This window comes from Ochotona curzoniae, unplaced genomic scaffold (genome assembly GCF_017591425.1).
Source record: "Ochotona curzoniae isolate NIBS_2020 unplaced genomic scaffold, NIBS_Ocur_1.0 contig_883, whole genome shotgun sequence".
Lineage (NCBI taxonomy): Eukaryota > Metazoa > Chordata > Mammalia > Lagomorpha > Ochotonidae > Ochotona > Ochotona curzoniae.
The window spans coordinates 43,922,563-43,941,569 of NW_024466599.1; the positions used below are offsets into that span (position 1 = coordinate 43,922,563).

The 19,007-nt window shown below is 40.4% G+C and overlaps 1 protein-coding gene across 2 annotated transcripts in view; it reads left to right on the forward strand.

Moving 5' to 3' along the window:
- PUS10 (pseudouridine synthase 10) overlaps window positions 1–17,527 on the forward strand; it is a 66,624-nt gene extending 49,097 nt beyond the window's left edge. The window contains exons 11-18 of one of the 2 annotated variants that reach the window (XM_040993398.1): window positions 342–467; window positions 3,182–3,238; window positions 4,075–4,151; window positions 4,245–4,300; window positions 5,457–5,574; window positions 12,026–12,168; window positions 14,111–14,210; window positions 16,999–17,527. In XM_040993398.1, coding sequence (XP_040849332.1) covers window positions 342–467; window positions 3,182–3,238; window positions 4,075–4,151; window positions 4,245–4,300; window positions 5,457–5,574; window positions 12,026–12,168; window positions 14,111–14,210; window positions 16,999–17,037 — 716 coding nt within the window. In that variant the 3' untranslated portion in view covers window positions 17,038–17,527. Of the gene's footprint in view, window positions 1–341; window positions 468–3,181; window positions 3,239–4,074; window positions 4,301–5,456; window positions 5,575–12,025; window positions 12,169–14,110; window positions 14,373–16,998 lie in introns of those variants that run through there. The other variant, XM_040993397.1, reaches the window with a different exon arrangement.
- Window positions 17,528–19,007: the final 1,480 nt, after the last annotated feature.

Genomic DNA, 19,007 nt, shown 5'->3' on the forward strand with positions numbered 1-19,007 from the left:
GGTGCTTTTGGAAATATTATATTAGTCTAACATAGATATTAACAGTCTAAATAGTCATATCTATTTAGTCAACTGAATAGATTGAACATTTCTTTCAAACATAGTGCAATATTCATGTCATGTCTTTACTCATCTATTCTATTGCCACTTTAAGTCTTTTTCTTGATTATCTAAATGTCCATGTGATGGTTTCCCAATTTAGCTTGTCAGTTAAGATGAGGTCTTGTTTTATGACATGGCACTTAGGCTACTGGCACTCATTGGATAGTTGCTGCTGCTCTTTTTATCCTGCTGTGTTAATCACATCATTCCATTCAGGATGCCTGACATTTCTTTGGCAGGGAGATATAATAAATACTCCAGGAACCTCCCACAAACTCCTTGGATCATTGATGGAGAAAGGAAGCTGGAGTCATCGGTGGAAGAATTAATTTCAGATCATCTGCTGACAGAATTCAAAGCAGAGAGTAGGTGCTTTAATACTTGTCTTTTTTTTTTTTAAAGATTTATTTATTTATTGGAAAGTCAGATATACAGAGAGGAGGAGAGACAGAGAGGAAGATCTTCCATCCTATGATTCACTCCCCAAGTGAACGCAATGGCCGATGCTATGCCGATCCAAAGCCAGGAGTCAGGAACTTCTTCCGGGTCTCCCACACAGGTGCCGGGTCCCAAGGCTTTGGGCGGTCCTCAACTGCTTTCCTGGGCCACAAGCAGGGAGCTGGATGGGAAGTGGAGCTGCCGGGATTAGAACTGGTGCCCATATGGGATCCCGGTGCGTTCAAGGCGAGGACTTTAGCCGCTAGGCCGTGCCGCCGGGCCCTAATACTTGTCTTTTAAATGTGCTGTCCTTCAAGAATTGATTCCTGTGTTACATCAATCACTACCGAGTCTTGAGTCTTTGGCTGCAGGTGTGCCATGCACAGAGACTGTCACATGCACGACTTTGGTAGTCAGGGCTGGATCTGGATTTCAGCATAGACATCCAAGGGCTTTCCTCTCTAAAGATGACTGTTCCTGGGCAAATCCCAAACAACTGAAGCTACTGCAGATGATTCGCTGTAAGGCTTCATCTTAGCATGTATCAGCCCCAGCCTTTCTGGGGGGGGAGCTTCTACATCCAGTGGTTGTCAGAATGAGCACCTGGAAATGTGTGACTTTTGTGATCATCTATAAGTTTTCCAGGGATAAAGTTCAGGCCTAAAGAAAATCGACGGTAACAATTTCAGGATGACTTAATTGCAGCTGTGTTGTGTTTCAATTTCATCACTATCAACGAGCCCAGTGTATGGGATGAGTCAGATACCAGGCTTGGGCTTTCCTTCTCTCAGCCGACTTGTAGGGGCAGTGGTAACACAAAATCTTATGGTTTGACCCAGAAGAAAGGGACTAAGATTTCAATTGATATTAATCACATCCTATGCCAGGAAAAATATGAGTGAGAGAGTGAGGGTACTTTTTTGAAAAGGGCTGCTACCACAATGAGAGGAGTTGGCTTCGGGGGCTCAGCTAGACATCTTACTCCTTCCTGGGAAAGCTGAAGATGTGTGAGCTTCGAGAATGGCAAGCAGATGGCCTTGACGACAAATCCCTGCCCCCTCCTGCCCTGCACCCTGGCAAAAAGAAAGAGAAACGCTTCAAACCAAAGCACTCTTACAAGTCACTGTCCTTTAGGAGGGTGGGCCCTGTCCCTGTGGGTGTTCAAGGATTATTTTCTGCATGGAGAAGAAATTAACCCATTCATCTTACAGCTTTCCAAAATCTTAGTGGTGAAGAGCCTGGGCAGTTTTGTCTACTTAATTTTGTTTACTATTTGTCTACTTAACTTCATCTAATTGGTCTTATACTCAAACAAGTTATGAAGAACTGAAAATGCAGTATTAACTCAAAAAGTCTTTTTCAGAGTCTTTGGGCTTCCTTTCCAGAAGAGTGGCTGCAGGGCCTTGGACACAGCTGTTTTCACTCTGCTCACCCTGCTGAACTCTTCATGAGGGTAGTTTATGGCCATTTTTCATAGGTGGAGGGAGAGTTACCCCTACCCAGGAAGCAGAGTGTGGGCTCAGCATCTATGTATGTGGGAGGAGTTGATGGAGAACTCTTGAGTGTAGCAGGCCTTGGGCCGCTGTGCTAACTGGCTCTGGGTCAGGGTCCCAATCCTTCTTTGGAATCTGATTAATGGCATCCCATGCTCATCATGTGCTTCTCACACATGGCGCTTGTTATTTCTTATGAATGGGTCATATGTGACAAGTCTAGGCACCTGTTTCTAAGTTTGCCATCTCTGAGATGGACAGGTATTTTATGCGGCAGCTTGGCTAACCCTGTATGATGCTACTCAGTGGCACATGTGCACATGTTTCACTTTCACTTTGAATTGGCACATTGACAGTCTATTTGCCAACCCCCTAGTTAGTTCATAACAGATTTTTAACGCACTGTTAACATCAGTGTATTTAAGAAACTTTTCTCTAATATAATTATGACTTCACTTAAAAGGTCACTTGTTGTCATGTCAGTTCCTTGGTGAAAACAGGTTGAAAACTGGCTGTAGGATGAAGTCCAAACTACTGAACTAGCTATGCTGGTTCAGACATACCATGTATGAGTGCCGCTGAGTATAATTTGAAAGGCAGAGCTACAGAGAATAGGGTATGGAGGGAGGAGAACACTTGGTTCACTTCCCAAATGACCGCAATAATCAGGGTTGGTCCAGGAAGAAGCCTAGAGCTTCTTCCTGATCTTCCCTTATGGGTGACAGGGTCCCAGGGACTTGGGCCATCTTCTACTGAGAGAGTTGGGCTGGAAGCAGAAGAGCTGGGACTCAAACCAGATGCTATATGGGATGTTAGCATTGCAGGCAGCAACTTTGCCACAGCACAAGCTCTAAAATTACCTACTTTCTGAAGCTTGGTGGTTTTTAATACCTGCTTCATAAAGTTGTAATAAAGATTAAGTAAAATGATTTTTGTGTTATTTTTACTTACTGCCTGGCATGTAGTAAGTACTCCGTAAATGGTATTTGTAATTTTCATTACTGTTTTTAGCAGATATCTGGGTAAGAGGAGGTATGATGACTATCCCTTGAGATTCTCCTATTTGTTGTTCAAGCCCTTACCCTGGGTTTCTAGCACACTAGGGTTATTGTGTCTCTGACTTTTTTTTCTTTATCTCATTTCCAAAGGTTTTAATTTTTCATCCTCCGGAAGAGAAGATGTGGATGTGAGAACATTAGGAAATGGTAAGCCTGCTCCAGCATCACCTAGAGCTAATCCGCTCATTGCCCTTTCCAGGTAGTTTAGTGGAACCCAAGTGGGCGCCATCCAAGCTTCTCCAGGGAAAGTTTGGAGCCACCTTTATCACTTACATTAGGCCAGTCTCAGCAGGGGCTATCTTCCTTACACAGCTCCCAGTTGCAAGGGACTTCCATGTGCATCCACAAAAAAATGCCTGATTTTTTTTTTCCCCAAAGGTTTATTAGTTGTCTCACTTGATATTTTAGAAGTACCAGTACAGTTTTCAGGATGCACATTTCCATTGAGAGGTGATTCTGCTCCCTAAATATTGTATACTGTCATTTTGTCTTGTTGCAATACAAAAAAAAACTGGTGAGACTTAATCCTGAGCTGTGTGACATGAACACTCCTTCTTGCTGGGGAATCACAGCATTTCCAGCTCACTTTTGGGTTAGGCTAGGAAGGAGGATTTAGCTTGGTGTACCAGGGCACTGCTGTGTGCATAGTGTCCTGCTGGTTAATTAGTGGTTGTTTGAATTTCATCTGGTAATTAACAAAGGCTTGTCCATGGACCTTTGGGAAGGCATTTGTTTTCACAAATTACTCTGTTGGGGTTTAGCATGCCCCCCACTGCCCAAAAGCCCTTGATTCTTCTCGTGCATTCTTCCCTTCCCCAGATCAAGCCATGTCACTAACTTTCAGTCCTCTAGAGTTCAGCCTGCTTCTCATACCTCGCAGCCTGTTGCCATAGCCCAGATGTGAACTCCCCCATCCTGTTGTTGCCTTGGCCCGGATGTTAACTCTCCCCACGTTTCTGTTTCCTGGGGGTGTGTGCTGCCAGGAAGGCCTTTTGCTGTTGAACTGGTGAATCCTCACAGAGTTCACTTTACTTCACAAGAAATTAAGGAACTTCAGCAGGTAAGCCACCTCATGTCATGGAATTCATTGTGTTCTCACCACTTTGTATTTAAGCTAGAGCTGCTAATTGTTTTCCCTTTTCTGCTACCACAGAAAATTAATAAGTCATCTAATAAAATCCAAGTGCGTGACCTGCAGCTTGTGACAAGGTAAGGGCTAGGTGCACCAGAAGTGATTCCAAGCAAGGAGGTATAGACCACGTGCCTGAAGAGGGAACTGCCTCCAGAACTTAAGCAGACTCTAACAAATCACCTCACATGGAGAAACCATTAAACAGTCATCCCTCTGAGGGGGATATGCCGACAGCCAGTAAACACATGAGCAAGTGTTCACATCACAGTGAGATCTCACTTCAAATCTACTGGGATGACTATCATGAAAAATACAGAAAAAAGCAGATGCTGGTGAGGGATGTGGAGAAACGGGAACACACATTGCTGGTGTGGCCACTTTGGGAAACAATTGGATGGTTTCTCAAAAGGTCAAACATAAGAGTTACATATGAGCAAGCAACCATTTCTAGCTATGGAATATGCAAGAGAAATGAGAACTAAATCCCCATAAAGACTTGGACATAAATGTTCATAGTAGTATTCTTCATGGCAGTACAGATGGAGAAGCTACAGAAAGATGTATAGATGCATAAAAATGTGACTTAGTTCCATTTATCTGAGGAGGTACATTGCAGGAACTTCAAGTTGATTCCTGAAACCACCTACAATTCTAAACTTTATGTCCTAGGTTTTTTTCTTTACATGTATAGCTATGATAAAGTTTAATGTATGAATTAACAGTGAGAGATCAATAGCAATAACTAATAGTAAAATGGAACAATAAATGTATTTGTTTTGGGGCTGCAATTGGCTATAGGTACTACCACCATGGCCTGTTGTGTGTCTGTACAATAGAAAACCATTTGATAATCAAAAGGAGTTAAGTGCTGATACATGCAGCTGTAAGAATAAGAGAAGTCAGTCGGCAAACATCACATACTGTATGCTTCCATTTTATGTGAAATGCTTACAATAAGTAAATCTTAAGGATGGAAAATTGATTAGTGATTATGTAGGGCAGAAGTTCAAGGGGAATGGAAATTGACTGCTAGCTGTGGAGTTTCTTTTAGAGAATTATAAAAGCATTTAAAAATGAGATTGTGGTGATGGAGGCATTTCTATAAATAATTCAAAAATTCATTGAATTATAATTAAAAAGGACAAATTACATGCAGATTCTATCTCCGTAAAGAGTTTAGTGTAATGCTTGTGTGTATTTGATGCATTTAGACAAACTTTTGTTTTTATTTAGAGAGGCAATAGGACATATGAAAGAAGGTGAAGAAGAAAAGACCAAGACCTACAGTGCCTTAATATGGATAAATAAAACAATCCAGAAGAAAGACATTGAATTCCTCGATAATATAAAGGTAATTTGTGTACTGTTTATTTATTTAAGGTGGAATTACAGAGACAGAGGGAGAAGCAGATAGAGTTCTCTTGTCTGCTGGTTTATTCCCCAAGTGACCACATCAGCCAAGACCAGGGCTGGGCCAAACTAAGGCCAGAGCCCGAAACTTCATCTGAGTCTCCTTTGTGGGTGGCAAAGCCACAAGAAGAAGAAAGGACCATCTTCTGCTGCTTTCTCAAGCACATTAACCAGGAGCTGGATTGGAAGTGGTCGCATCTGGGATTTGAACCAACACCCACGTGAAATAATGGCATTATAAAAAGAGGCTTAACTCAGGATGCCACTAGGCCAGCCCTCATTCTTTTCATTTTCCTATTGTTTGTAAAAGAGTCCATTCTAGTTAGTAATGAGAGTCACACAGAGCATAGGCTTTGGAGCCTGTGAGATGTAGATTCACATTCTGCCTTTGTCATTGACTAGTTGATTGGCTGGGCCACTCTTCTAACCCAATGGAAGGGCAATTATCGTTAATGGTCAAAAGCCTAACCCTGAACAAAGATTACCTGATGCAGTTTCTAGACTTATATTTCTTAACTGTGTGATTTTTGAGATGTTATTTAACCTTTTTATTAGTATAACCCTATAAAGCATTTAAGAACACTATCTGGCATAGAAGCACTCAATAGTGCTATTATTATATTTGCTCTTCTATAAATAAGTATACAGAAAAGAGAACTTGTGGTTGGTGCATTGAGTCAAGTGGCTAATCCTCCCCTTGCAAGTACCAAAATCGCATACAGGTGCCGGTTTGTGTCCCAGCTGATCCCCTACCTATCCAGTTCCCTGCTTGTGGCCTGGGAAAGCAGCAGAGGATGGCCCAAAGCCTTGGGACCCTGCACCTGCATGGGAGACCCAGAGGAAGCTCCTGGGTTCAGATTGGCTCTGCCCCAGCCATTGCAGCCAATTTGGGAGTGAACTAGCAGATGAAAAATCATTATATCTCGTCTCCTCTCTGTAAGTCTGTCTTTCCAATTAAAAATAAATGAATTTTTAATTAATTAATTATTCCATGATACAGTTCCATGGGCTGTGACATTTTCCCTCCCCATTACCCAATCCCCATCTCTCCATTGATTTTCAATACTATAGTTCTTCACAATCAGTCCTGAGTCCATGATTATGCTATTCAAGTGTACCCTGATGTTGTAGGTATGGACAGTGACAGAGTCCAGCATCATATTGTCAAGACATATTCAACAATTTCTTTGGGGGTCCATCTTTGATTTGGAAGTAGAGATCTACATTGTGTTGTATCTTCACATCTGTATGTGATAGTCTCTACTACATAGTTACTATACATCCCCTTAAATGAAAAGACATAAAACAAAATCAACAACAGAAAGATAGAAGAGTTATAATAACTTGAAGTTAAATAGCATGCTATGGAATGACCTAAATGTCTCTGAAGAAATGGAAAAGAAAATCAAACTTTCCTGAAGCAAATGATGCTATTGTGTGACCTATCAGTCAGTGAGGAAATTAGTAAGAAAAATAAAAACTGTTTTTTCGATGAATAAAAATTAAAACAAAAATATCAAACCCCTTGAAATGTAGCAAAAACAGTACTGAAAGGTTATTGATCTTATATTTTGCATAGAGGTTGCCTTATGTCAGAGAGAAGATATAATATTTATCCTTTTGGGATTGTTTCACTGAGTCTAATGGTCTGTAGCTGGGACCATTTGGTTCAAATGGTAGAATTCATTATTTTTAATGACTGAGTAGTATTCTGTGGAGTAGATGTACCACATTTTCTTTATTCACTCCTCTTATGATGAGCATTTGGGTTGTAGATTTAGTTGCTATAAATATAGGATTACAGATCCCTTTCTTATAAGCAGTTTTCATTTCCTTTGTATGTATTCCCAGGAGTGGAATAGCTGAGTCATACAGCAGGTCAACTTTCAGTTCTCTTAGCACGCTCCATACTTACTTTCATAATAGTTGTACTACACTATACTCCCACGAGCAGTGAAGGAAGGTACCCTTCTCCCCATATCCATGCCAGTAAGTGTTGTTGGCAGTTTTTAATGTAGGTCAATCTCACTGGAGTTTGGTAGAACCTCAGTGTAGTTTCCTGACAGCTAGAAAGCCTAAGCATCTTTTCATATTTCTGTTAGCCATTTGAATCTGCTCTTTTGAAAAATGTGTCTTCGCAGGGTTGTTTATTGTGTTGTTGCTGACTTTCTGAAGCCCCTTGTAAATTCTGGATATTAGCCCTCTATCTGTTGTATAGTGTGCAAATATTTTCTCCCATTCCTTTGCTTGTTTCTTCACTTTTTCGATTGCCTCCTTTACTGTTTAGAATCATTTTAGCTTTAGATAGAAAATCTCTCTCTCCTCCTCTCTGTAAGTCGGCCTTTCCGATTAAAAATAAGTGCATCTTAAAAAAGAAGAAAGTGGAAGTTACCTAACAGAACTAATGCTAAAATGTGCAAGTAAAACACTGATAATATTAGAAACCCCATTCATGGACTGTGCTATTTTCCTTCTCGCATGTCACTTACAGAGGATACCTGTTTGTATTTTTCTTCCTACCTGCCCTACTTACTGTAAAGATGCCAAATTAGCATTAATGGTCTCTATGATGTATAAGGTTACCACAGTGTGTAAATGGACAATATTTTGTTTTTTAAAGATTTATTTTTATTATTTTTTCATTGGAAAGGCGGATATACAGAGAGGAGAGACAGAGAGGAAGATCTTCCATCCAAAGATTCACTCCCCAAGTGAGCGCAACGGGCCGATACTATGCCAATCTGAAGCCAGGAGCCTCTTCCGGGTCTCCCACGCGGGTGCAGGTTCCTAAAGCTTTGGGCCGTCCTCGACTGCTTTCCCAGGCTACAGGCAGGGAGCTGGAAGGGAAGCGGGGCTGCCGGGATTAGAACCGGCGCCCATATGGGATCCCGGGCGTGCAAGGTGAGGACCTTAACCACTGCGCCACCGCTCCGGGCCCAATGGACAATATTTTGTAGCAGAACTTTGGTACAGCAGTTAAGTCACCACTTGAGACACCCATATCTTACATCAGAGAGTCTAGTCCAAGTAATCTCCATTTCTGATCTAGTTTCATGCTGCCACACACCCAGGGAAACAGCTGCTGATGGGTCAGACACTGGGGTCTTTGTTATGTGGGAAACCTGGATTGACTTCTGGGCTCTTGGCTTTGGCCTGGCCTATTCCTGGCTGTTGGCGTTTGAATTAGAAAACAATGGATAGGGCCCGGCGCCATGGCCTAGTGGCTAAAGTCCTCACCTTGAACGCACCGGGATCCCATATGGGCACCAGTTCTAATCCCGGCAGCTCCACTTCCCATCCAGCTCCCTGCTTGTGGCCTGGGAAAGCAACTGAGGACCTCCCAAAGCCTTGGGACCCTGCACCCATGTGGGAGACCTGGAAGAATTTCCTGGATCCTGGCTTCGGATCGGCATAGCACTGGCCATTGTGTTCACTTGGGGAGTGAATCATAGGATGGAAGATCTTCCTCTCTGTCTCTCCTCCTCTCTGTATATCTGACTTTCCAATAAATAAAAAAAAAAGAAAGAAAACCATGAATAAAGGATCTCTTTGTCTTTCTGATTTTCAAATAAAATGAAGAGTTTAAAAAATTAAATGGGCAGTATTTGCTAACAATTTCAATGACCTAATAGAGGGGGCTGGTTAAATATTGCATCTTCTTATCTTTATCATAATGAATTATCACTGTCCAGATATTAAAAATCAACATATACTGGTACATATTTACTCACATCAGAAAGTGTTACTAAGTGGAAAAATCAGTAGACAGAAGTAGAGAAATTGTGATTTGAACACATACTCATATGTTTGTACATACATATATATGTATATATATGACTATAGAAAATATACTGTATGGCAGAAGACACCATAAATAGGATAAATACTTGTCATAGGAAACATGTATACAACAGACAAAAATGTGCAGAAGATATGAACAGGCAGATGGAATAAAGACCAACCTTAATAAACTAAGAACTATTTGAAAAGATGCTCCACCTCCAGACAGAAGTCACAGTAAGACTCATTTCTGTTGGAGCAATAACACCAACCCTAGGGTTGCAATGTAGAATAGTTTGCATTTTGGCTTTTTGGAAAGCAACATGGCAAAGATTATAAAATAAAATAATGCATTGGTCTTCTACCCAGTACTCCCTCTACTGATAATCTTTCTTACAGAGATAAAACTTGAGTGTGCACAGGGATGATAATTAACTCTGTTCAGAGTGACAGCAACAACAGAGTGGGCATTGGGTATATTTGTTGAGATGCCTCTTGGGATGCCCACATCCACTGTGGAGTACCGGATTTGAGTTCTGGTTCTACTCCTGATTCCAACTTCCTGCTAATACACAGTGTGGGAGGAGCAGGTGATAGCTTCCGCCATGTCACCATGGGAGACCCTGAGCTATCGGCTCCTGGTTTTGGCTTTATCCAGAACTAGTTATTGCAGGCATTTGGGGTATTAGCCAGTAAATGGAAGGTCTCTAGTTGTCTGAATCTTTTGTTATGTCTATCTTTCAAATTAGGAGAACAGTATATGATCCCATTTAATTTATGTTAACATGCATATATATATATATATATATATATATATATATATATATATATATATATACAAGGCTAAAAAGGTTACGGGGGAAATGTAACTGGAGAGAGCACCTATGTTATGAGGAGAAAAATTACAGAGTAAAGTCTTATGACTCTCAGTGACATTATTCATTTGCTTAGAGATGCTCCTCAAAGAATAAAATTTTTACTATGCAAGATTTATTTATATTTGAAAGAATTACAAAGAGAGGGTGGGGGGAGGAAATCTTCCTGCTGGTTCAGTGCCCAGATGGCCACAGTGGCTAGTGCTGGATCAGACTGAAGACAGGAACCAGAACCTCCATCTAGGTCTCCCACATGGGTGTGGTGATCCAAGAACTTGGGCCATCTTCTGCTGCTTTTCTCAGGCCATTAGCAGTGAGTTGGATTGGAAGTGGAGAAGCAGGGACACAAAACTAGGTTCTTATGGGATATAGGCTTCAAAGCTTTAGCTTTACCTGCCACACCATGATGCTTGTCCCTAAATTCAGTTTTCAAAAAGATAGATCCATGGTTGGGGCTTGGTAGCTCTTAATTTCATTCAGAAATAATGCTGGCTGAAAAGATGATTTTCATAGGAACACAGTGGGGAAAGGATCTGTTGTAATGCTCTGTAGCCCAAACAGGCTGATGAGATTAGTTGATTTCTAGTGACATTTTTATAGTTTTCAAATATTCATGTTGGCATAAAAATGAATTAGTTTCCCATTCTGAGAAAAAGTCACTTTAAGTGTATTATCCTCCCCCTCCCTTTTTTTGTCCCTCCTTTTAAGGGCAGCCTAATTCTAGAAAACAAAAACAACAAAAAGTGGTTCTGAAAATCCACCATGAGAAAAGCAGAATGCAATATAGAGCAAATGTTTTCTTTTTGTCAGCTAAAAACAGGGACAGAAAAGAACCCCATGCACAGGAAGATCTGAGCGTGATGCTGGGAAGGGTGGGTCTAGCAGCCCACTGGCACTTCTGTTGGCCAACTCAGTCCAACGGCTGTTGGACTGACTCAGGTGAAGGAAGCGGAGGACTGTGCTCATTCCACAGCTGCTCGTGAAGAGCAGGCTCTTTGTGGAGCCTGTATTTTTATAGATTCCTTAATTGCTTTTTCCTTTACTGGTCGTTTTGTCCATGGAAAAGACAAACCTTGTGGAAATGGCTGATCTTAGCATAATAATGTCTCTAAAATCGAAGAATTAAGCATAAAAACTACAGTTTGGAGTCAGTAACTGGCTGCTCTGCTCGAAGCAGCCAAGCCCTTTGCAGTGTGGTCTGTGTCAGAACTTGCCTTTCCTTTCTTGGTGGAAAACTCGACAGAGCAGAGACCAGATGGAAACCTTGCCATTCTGAGCAGGGCTCCAGGCACTCCCTCCCTCTTGTTTATAAAAGAGGAATCGTTCCAACAAGAAATGGCAGAGAACCCAGAGTTCTCAGGAACTGGCATTTCTGGTCATACCCAGGGTCCATTTTAAAATTGGAATGAACTGACCTTTTGCAGTATTAATCTTTATTTCTTGATTTGTATTTTGTAACATAAAAGGTGTCATTTGAACTCACTGTAAGAAGAGCAAGCCTGTGTCACTAAAATGTCAGCAGATGATGGCTCGAGTTCTCCTGCCTAGGAGACCCATTTGGGCATTTAGGGAATCAACTAGGGAATGGAAGAGCTGTCTCTGTCCATCTGTTACTCTTACAGATGTATAACATTCTGTGTAATATATGCAACTGTCTGTGGCAAGTGATGCCTGATGGAGGGGCAAAGATGGCATTCCCCAGGTGGCAGCACCCTGATTCTGTAACCATCTCTCCAGGACCTCAAGATTGACCAGAAAACACCGCTCCGGGTCCTCCACCGCAGGCCCTTGGCCGTGAGAACTCGTGTCATTCACTCCATGGAGACACACTATGTGGATGAGCATCATTTTCGCCTCTTTCTCAAGACTCAAGCTGGGACGTATCCTTTCATTGTCTATACCACAGTGACAGAACCAGAATCACTATTGGAAGTGTTGCTACTGGCCTCAGGGAGGCCCTGCTTGGTCTGGAAGGTATTAAGGAAAGTATTACAAGTACTATGGAGAAGCAGCCACTCCCCCTGCCTTTGTGGTTTTCAAAATGACCTTATTGTTAAGTATTTATTTGAAAGAGAGGAATAGAGACATAGAGGTCATTCATCTATGGGTTCACTTCTTAAGCGGCTATAATGGCCAGAGCTGGATCAGGATTGAAGCAGCTGAAACCTGAACTGGCATCCGTATGGGATGGCAGCATTGCAGGTGGTGGCTGCATCAGCTTTACCACAATGCCAGTGTCCCTAAAGACTTTTTAAATCATGAGTTACAATCAGCTTAATGTCACCTTTGAAATTATTTATGTTTGATGTAATTACAATGCCATGCTGAGCACACAGGAAATACTAAGAAAACACTTCTCATGGACTCAATTGCTGTCTTTACATATTATGCAAGTCACAGATTCATAACCATATTTGGGTCCTATTAGCATTTCAAGCACTCGGCAGATGAATAAACAGTTAGTAGATAGGAATGGTGACTCTTTACATATTGAGTTTAACTTTATTTGGCCAATGGCCCAGAACAACAGCCTGTGTCCCTAAAAAATCTGAGTTGTAAAAAGACACACGGTGTTATTCACAAGCTGGGCTGACAAATATTGACAGACCCAGATTTACTATGTACTTTCTTTGCATGCCTTGAGGGAAAAGAGAAATAAATAGCTCTGTTGCTAACTATGTTTTCAAACAACTAGAATGGAGGACTTTTGATCATTTTTCTGAAGGAACTTCATCTAAACTAAATGAATGTCCTATTGTTCTTTCCTATTGCTCCTGGATCACATTACAAGGAAAGCTATTATTGAATCCATGTCATGTGTGACCTGGTGGAAACGTGCCACCTGCCATTATGCAAAAAACAGGACTAGACAGATGTTAAAATAGAAATTGTGAAAAAAAAATTTTTAAATCATTGAGTAGAATTGATCTTCCATCCTCTGGTCCACTCCCCAAGTCCCCACAACACCCAGGGTGGGATCAGGAGCCAGGGACTCGGCCTGGTTCCCCTGGGTAGGTGGGTGGCAGAGACCCAACTGTTGGAGCCACCATGTGCTGCTTCCCCTGGAATGCATCACCAGGAATGTGGAATGGCAAGTGGAGTCGGGACTTGAACGAGGCACTTTAATGTGAGAAGCAGGCATCAAAGGTGACATTCACTGCTGCACCAAACAGCTGCCTCTGTACCTAATTTCTAAATCCCATATACATAGCTTGACACTTGGATAAACCATAATGAAAAGAAAAATCATGGCTTTTGGTACATTCAGTATAAACACAGATCCTGGGTCCTGAATGATTGCCAGTTTTAAATGCTTATTTTTTTTTAAACATTTATTTTTAAATTTTTATTGGAAAGTTAGATTTTACAGAAAGAAGGAGAGACAGAGAGAAAGATTTCCATCTGCTGGTTCACTCCCCAAATGGCCACAATGGCCAGAGCTGAGCCCATCTGAAGCCAGGAGCCAGGAGCTTCCTCCAGGTCTCCCAAATGTGTGCAGGGTCCCAATGCTGTGGGCCATCCCCTACTGCTTTTTTAGGCCACAAACAGGGAACTGGAAGGGAAGTGGAACAGCTGAGACATGAACTGACGCCCACATGGGATCCCAGGGTGTGCAAGGCGAGGATTCAGCCACTAGGCTATTGTGCCAGGCACCATACTTATTTTCTAAACTATATATCCCAAGTAAGATGTTTCTAATGTTACTATTTTGTGTTTTGTCCTTTCGCTTGTCAAATATTGCCAACTGGTTGGTATTGCATTGCTGTGTTTTTTTTTGTTTGTTTGTTTGTTTATTTGTTTGCTTTCCTGAAACAAACCCAGCTACATTAAGGAGTTTGTTCATGGAGACTTTGGGAGAACCAAGCCTAACATTGGCTCTCTGATGAGTGTGACTGCAGACATTCTTGAGCTGGATGTTGAGGTAAGTCATCTCACAGTGGATTGCGCATTTGCGGATAAATTCAGTTACAGTTAGACTCCGTGCCACTAAGTCAGATAATACTACCAGCTTCATAGGCACTAGAAAATAATCAAAATTTCACAGTAGCATTGTTTTGCATGAAAGAAATATCTACAGAAATATTTTTTTAAAAATAAAAAGTCTCATTTACTATTTTAAATATTCATTTATTTTACATAAAGTCACTTTATGCCTTACATAAAGTAATCATTAAGCAAAGGAAAAAAGAGTAGTAATGGCCTTCATATGTCCTTCAAAATCAAAAGAATATATTTGTTTTATAAAGAATTTTAAGGTAGCTTGCTCAGAAATGTACAGGCAGGGTTGGGGTGAGGGGTGTGGGGAGTGAATGGGGTGAGCCAATGGTTGTTAATAGCAGCATTTCTATAATGCTGGACCCATGTCACGTGGCCCATGTTCTCTGCTCTTAAATCTAAAGGTGAAATTCTTTTTTTTTTTTTTTAAAGATTGATCACCCGATTAAGGCATTGTCTACCAAGCTTGTCTGCTTACAGTGAAGTCATTCTTCCCTTTGGAAATTAATAGTTTGTAGAAAGGTCATAGAACTTTTTTTTTCTAAAGATTTATTTTTATTACAAAGTCAGATATACAGAGAGGAGGAGAGACAGAGAGGAAGATCTTCCATCCGATGATTCACTCCCCAAATGAGCGCAACGGCTGGTGCTGCGCCGATTAAAGGTGAAATTCTAAATGAAGTAGAACAATGGATGTTTCACCTGAGTATCAAACAGAGTTGTATGTTGTGCTCCTTGGTGCAAGTCTGATGAGGAATACAGTCTATCCTTCACCCCATCTCCCAGTCTTAGGAGAGGCTAGCTAGCATTTTGTGCTTGGGAGAGACCTTGAAGTTCTAGAAAGAGGTGGATGCCATTCCCTAGTATGAAGGCAGCTGTGGTGACCAAATGATCACACCCGGGTCCCTCAGAGGAGCTTATCTACAGCTCCTGTGGCCTGCTGGGGACAAAGCAGCGGCAGGGCTGCCTGTGCAGACCATCATTATGAGAAAGGAAATTTTTTTGTTTTTGCCTGCATTCACCTCTTTGGCCCTCATTCTTAGAACATTCTGAGAGTGTAGGAGTTTCCAGGAGTCACAGGCCATTGTTTCTCAACCCCGAGTGTCCACTAGAATAACCTGTGGAGTGTTTAGATAACACAACATGGCTACCATCCTTTACCCTCAACACACATCAGTGATGTTAAATATTCAGTTTGAAAAACCACTCATGAACTTGTATGTGAATGTTTGGTATGTGTCTATATTCTGAAACCACCAAAATATCAAGAGACACACATGTTAAAGTTATCTGACTTGGGACTGGTGCTGTGGTATAGCATGTAAAGGCTCTGCCTGGAGAGCCAGCATCCCTTATGGGCAGTAATTCAAGAACCAGCTGCTCCACTTCCTGTTAATGTGCCTGGGAAAGCAGTGGAGATGACCCAAGTGCTTAGGTCCCTGCCACCCACCAGAGACCTGGAAGCGCTTGACTTTGGCGTGGTACAGCCCTGGCTTAGCTGTTGTAGCCATTTGGGGAGTGAACCAGCTGGTGAAAGTTTCTCTGTCTCTCTCCATCTCTGTTAACTCTGCCTTTCAAATAATAAAACAGATCTTTTAAAAAGTTTGGATTTTTAAAAAGATTTTTAAAATGTTAAAGACAGAGCAATCTTCCATTCACTAGTTTACTTCCCAGATGGCCATACTGCTGTGGTTGGGGCTGGGCCACAGCCAGGAACCCAGAACTCCCATTGGGTCTCCCATGTGAGAGACCTGCTCTCCCAGACATACTAGCAGCAAGTTGGATTGGAAGCAGATCAACTGGATCTCAAATCAGCACTAGCAGTGGAATGCTTGCATTGCAAGCAGGGGCTTATTCCGGCCTCTGTTATTTGCATAATTTGCATAATGCAAGCCCCTGTTATCTAAATTTTTCTGAGTTGGGAAAGCATCTCTTGGGCTAATGAAAATGTTTTTGTTACAGCATTTTCGTTTTTAAACTTTTAATGTCAATAAAAATTATGGCTATTTGAACCTTCTCTTAAAATACATTCCCCATAAGCAGTTAAAATATAATGTGGTTTGGCATGTGAGAAATGTAATTGTTTATTTGTAGGCAAAAGGGTGTACTTACTGTAATTTCATTATAACTCAAAGGTCAAGGTTTTGTTCCAGGAAAGTCAAATGAAGAGAAGAAGAAATAGACTATTTAAATTTTGAATGAATCAAAGATGTTAAATTGAAACACAAAGATAATTCATCCTTTTCTAGTTCCAAGTGCTTTTTCATGTCTTTTAGATTCAGTTGCTAGGTTACACATGAGGCTAATAGGTTTATATACTATCTGTGTGTTTGTTAAATGCAAGATGAGAGGATGCAAATTGTCAGAATGAAAACTGAAGTTGCTGAAGGAAAATTGGTATAGCCATCTGAATTTGTCTGTTTTACCTATAAGTGACATTATAACTTTTAAGAGCTTATTCTCTTGTCAATCAAAAGGCATTGTGAATCATCTGAGTAATAAAATTCCATTACTTGGTTAATTCAGAAACATACCTTGAGTCCTAGAAACCCTAGAATGAACATAGAACATTTAAATTGTGTTATTCAATAAGCCTTCAAATGCTTTTCTCCTGTTGTGCATTACAGAGAAAATGGTTATGTTGGCACAGTGTTACCAACATATGCTTATCTGAAGAGTCTGAGCTGTTTTAATGCCTGTTTTCTCCCTTCTAGTCTGTGGATGTTGACTGGCCACCTGCTCTGGAAGACTAATTTATCCAATGTGGAGACCAAGGGTAGTGAAGACACTACTGAAACGATGTAGATATCCGTGCAACATATACTGTAATAAGGCTGTTGACCCACCATAACGGTGTCTCAGAAACCTTTTGGATCACGTTGATCCATATATAATTTTTTTAGTTTATTTTAACAACTCAGGATCTGTATGTGCATATTTTATGTTAACTTGTTCCAAGGATGTCATAATTTTTCTTATTTTCTCTCATGCTCCACAAGTCAAATTTATGAATAAGGACATTCTGATTCTTTGACTTAGAGAGGTACACAAGACATACTCTGCTGAGCTGAGCAGCTGTACTTGCAGCAAGCTTTCCCTCAACAAGAGGCATTCCACCTTTAAAATCATGTTGCAAAATTTTAAAATTATCTGGAAAACTTTACCTTGATTTATGTTTCCCCATGTCCTATAATATCCTAAGATATTAGATGAAAATCTGACAGAATTAACATTTTTCCTAGTAAGCCTCAGGCAAAATGTTACCAATAGAAATACTTTTGGGTGTGATTTGTCACAAATCTAAAGACCTCAAGTTACTGTTTTGACAATCTAAAATTGCCAGTACATTTCTTTTGTGAACAGAAGGTGGAGCATTAGGAATGGGGCCTGCTGTGTTAGACTTTCATCAATGTTTTAACCAACGAGAAGCAAGTGCCTTCAGTAACTCCATGCCCAGAGCTGACTTTGAAAAATTAGATTGCTACACAAAGGTTAAACTAGTATCACTTCAGTAGTTCAATACCTTCAATATATTTCTCAATTTCAAACATTTTAGCAAAAAGCAAATAGAGGATATTATGTTATTTATAAATATTGAAACCAAAGAAGTTAAATGGAATCTGAAATTACTCCTTACCTCCCTTTCCAAGAATATATTTGAAGTTGCTTGACTTCTAGGATTCTTTCTAAAACATTCTATCATTAAGCACTCAAGGTTTGCAGGAGACATGTAAGGATGACTTTTAGATCCATGGACCATTACAATTGACTGTTTAACTAAAAATACCAAATCAAGAAGCTTACCAAAAAGTAGCCCAAGTATATTTCACACAATCTTCTACAACTGCCTTTTGTTAAACCTAAAGAAAATAATGAATCGTTAGAAGCTTTCGAAAGGAACTTAACTAAAATTTCCAGGTTCAAGTGTAATTTCTATCACCCTTAATACAACTATTAGAGCTTTTTATTCAGCATTTGTTAGTATTGGATTACTGTTTCCTATCTCTATTAAACATATTTCCGAGATCTGAAGATTCACTTCAGATATCAGGAAAGTGGTGTTAACCAACAAGAAGTCAGCCTGTCACTTTGCAACCATTTCGTATGTGAACAGTAGCAAATATTTTTTACTCTTTCCAATGTCAGAGAATGAGAATAGAATAACATAAATAAACTGCTGACAAAAGAACATGTGTGTGATTTTCAGTTTCTCAAGAAATTTTGCTATAAAATGACTTAAGTAATATAGGTGATAGTCTTTTGAATATTCTTTTGAGTATTTGGGCTCAACTTTTAATCTAGTAAATCTGCAATATGGAAAAAAAATCAGAAAATAAATTACAAAACTTTTTTAATTCCCAAAATTATACAAAATTTCAAGCAATGAATATGATTAGCTATAAATATTTACTCCAAACATTTAATCTTGAGACACAGTTTGTTAAAAATTAATGCTGCTCTTTTTTAAGGTGCAATTGGGAACATTAGGTAATGAGAATACCACAGTTTCTTTTTTTAAGATCAATTTTATTTTTGATGATGTTTACGTAGTTGATGAGGGTGAGACGGATAAAGGGTTAGAGAAAAAGGGTGAGACCATTGTTTCCACATTCTTTTTTTGTCGTCTTGTTTCTGGGGGAAGATACAGGAAAAGCCACACCCAGTCTCCCAACTGACTGTACCCTGGGATCAGGAAGGCTACCCGCTGCCATCCCAGGGTCCC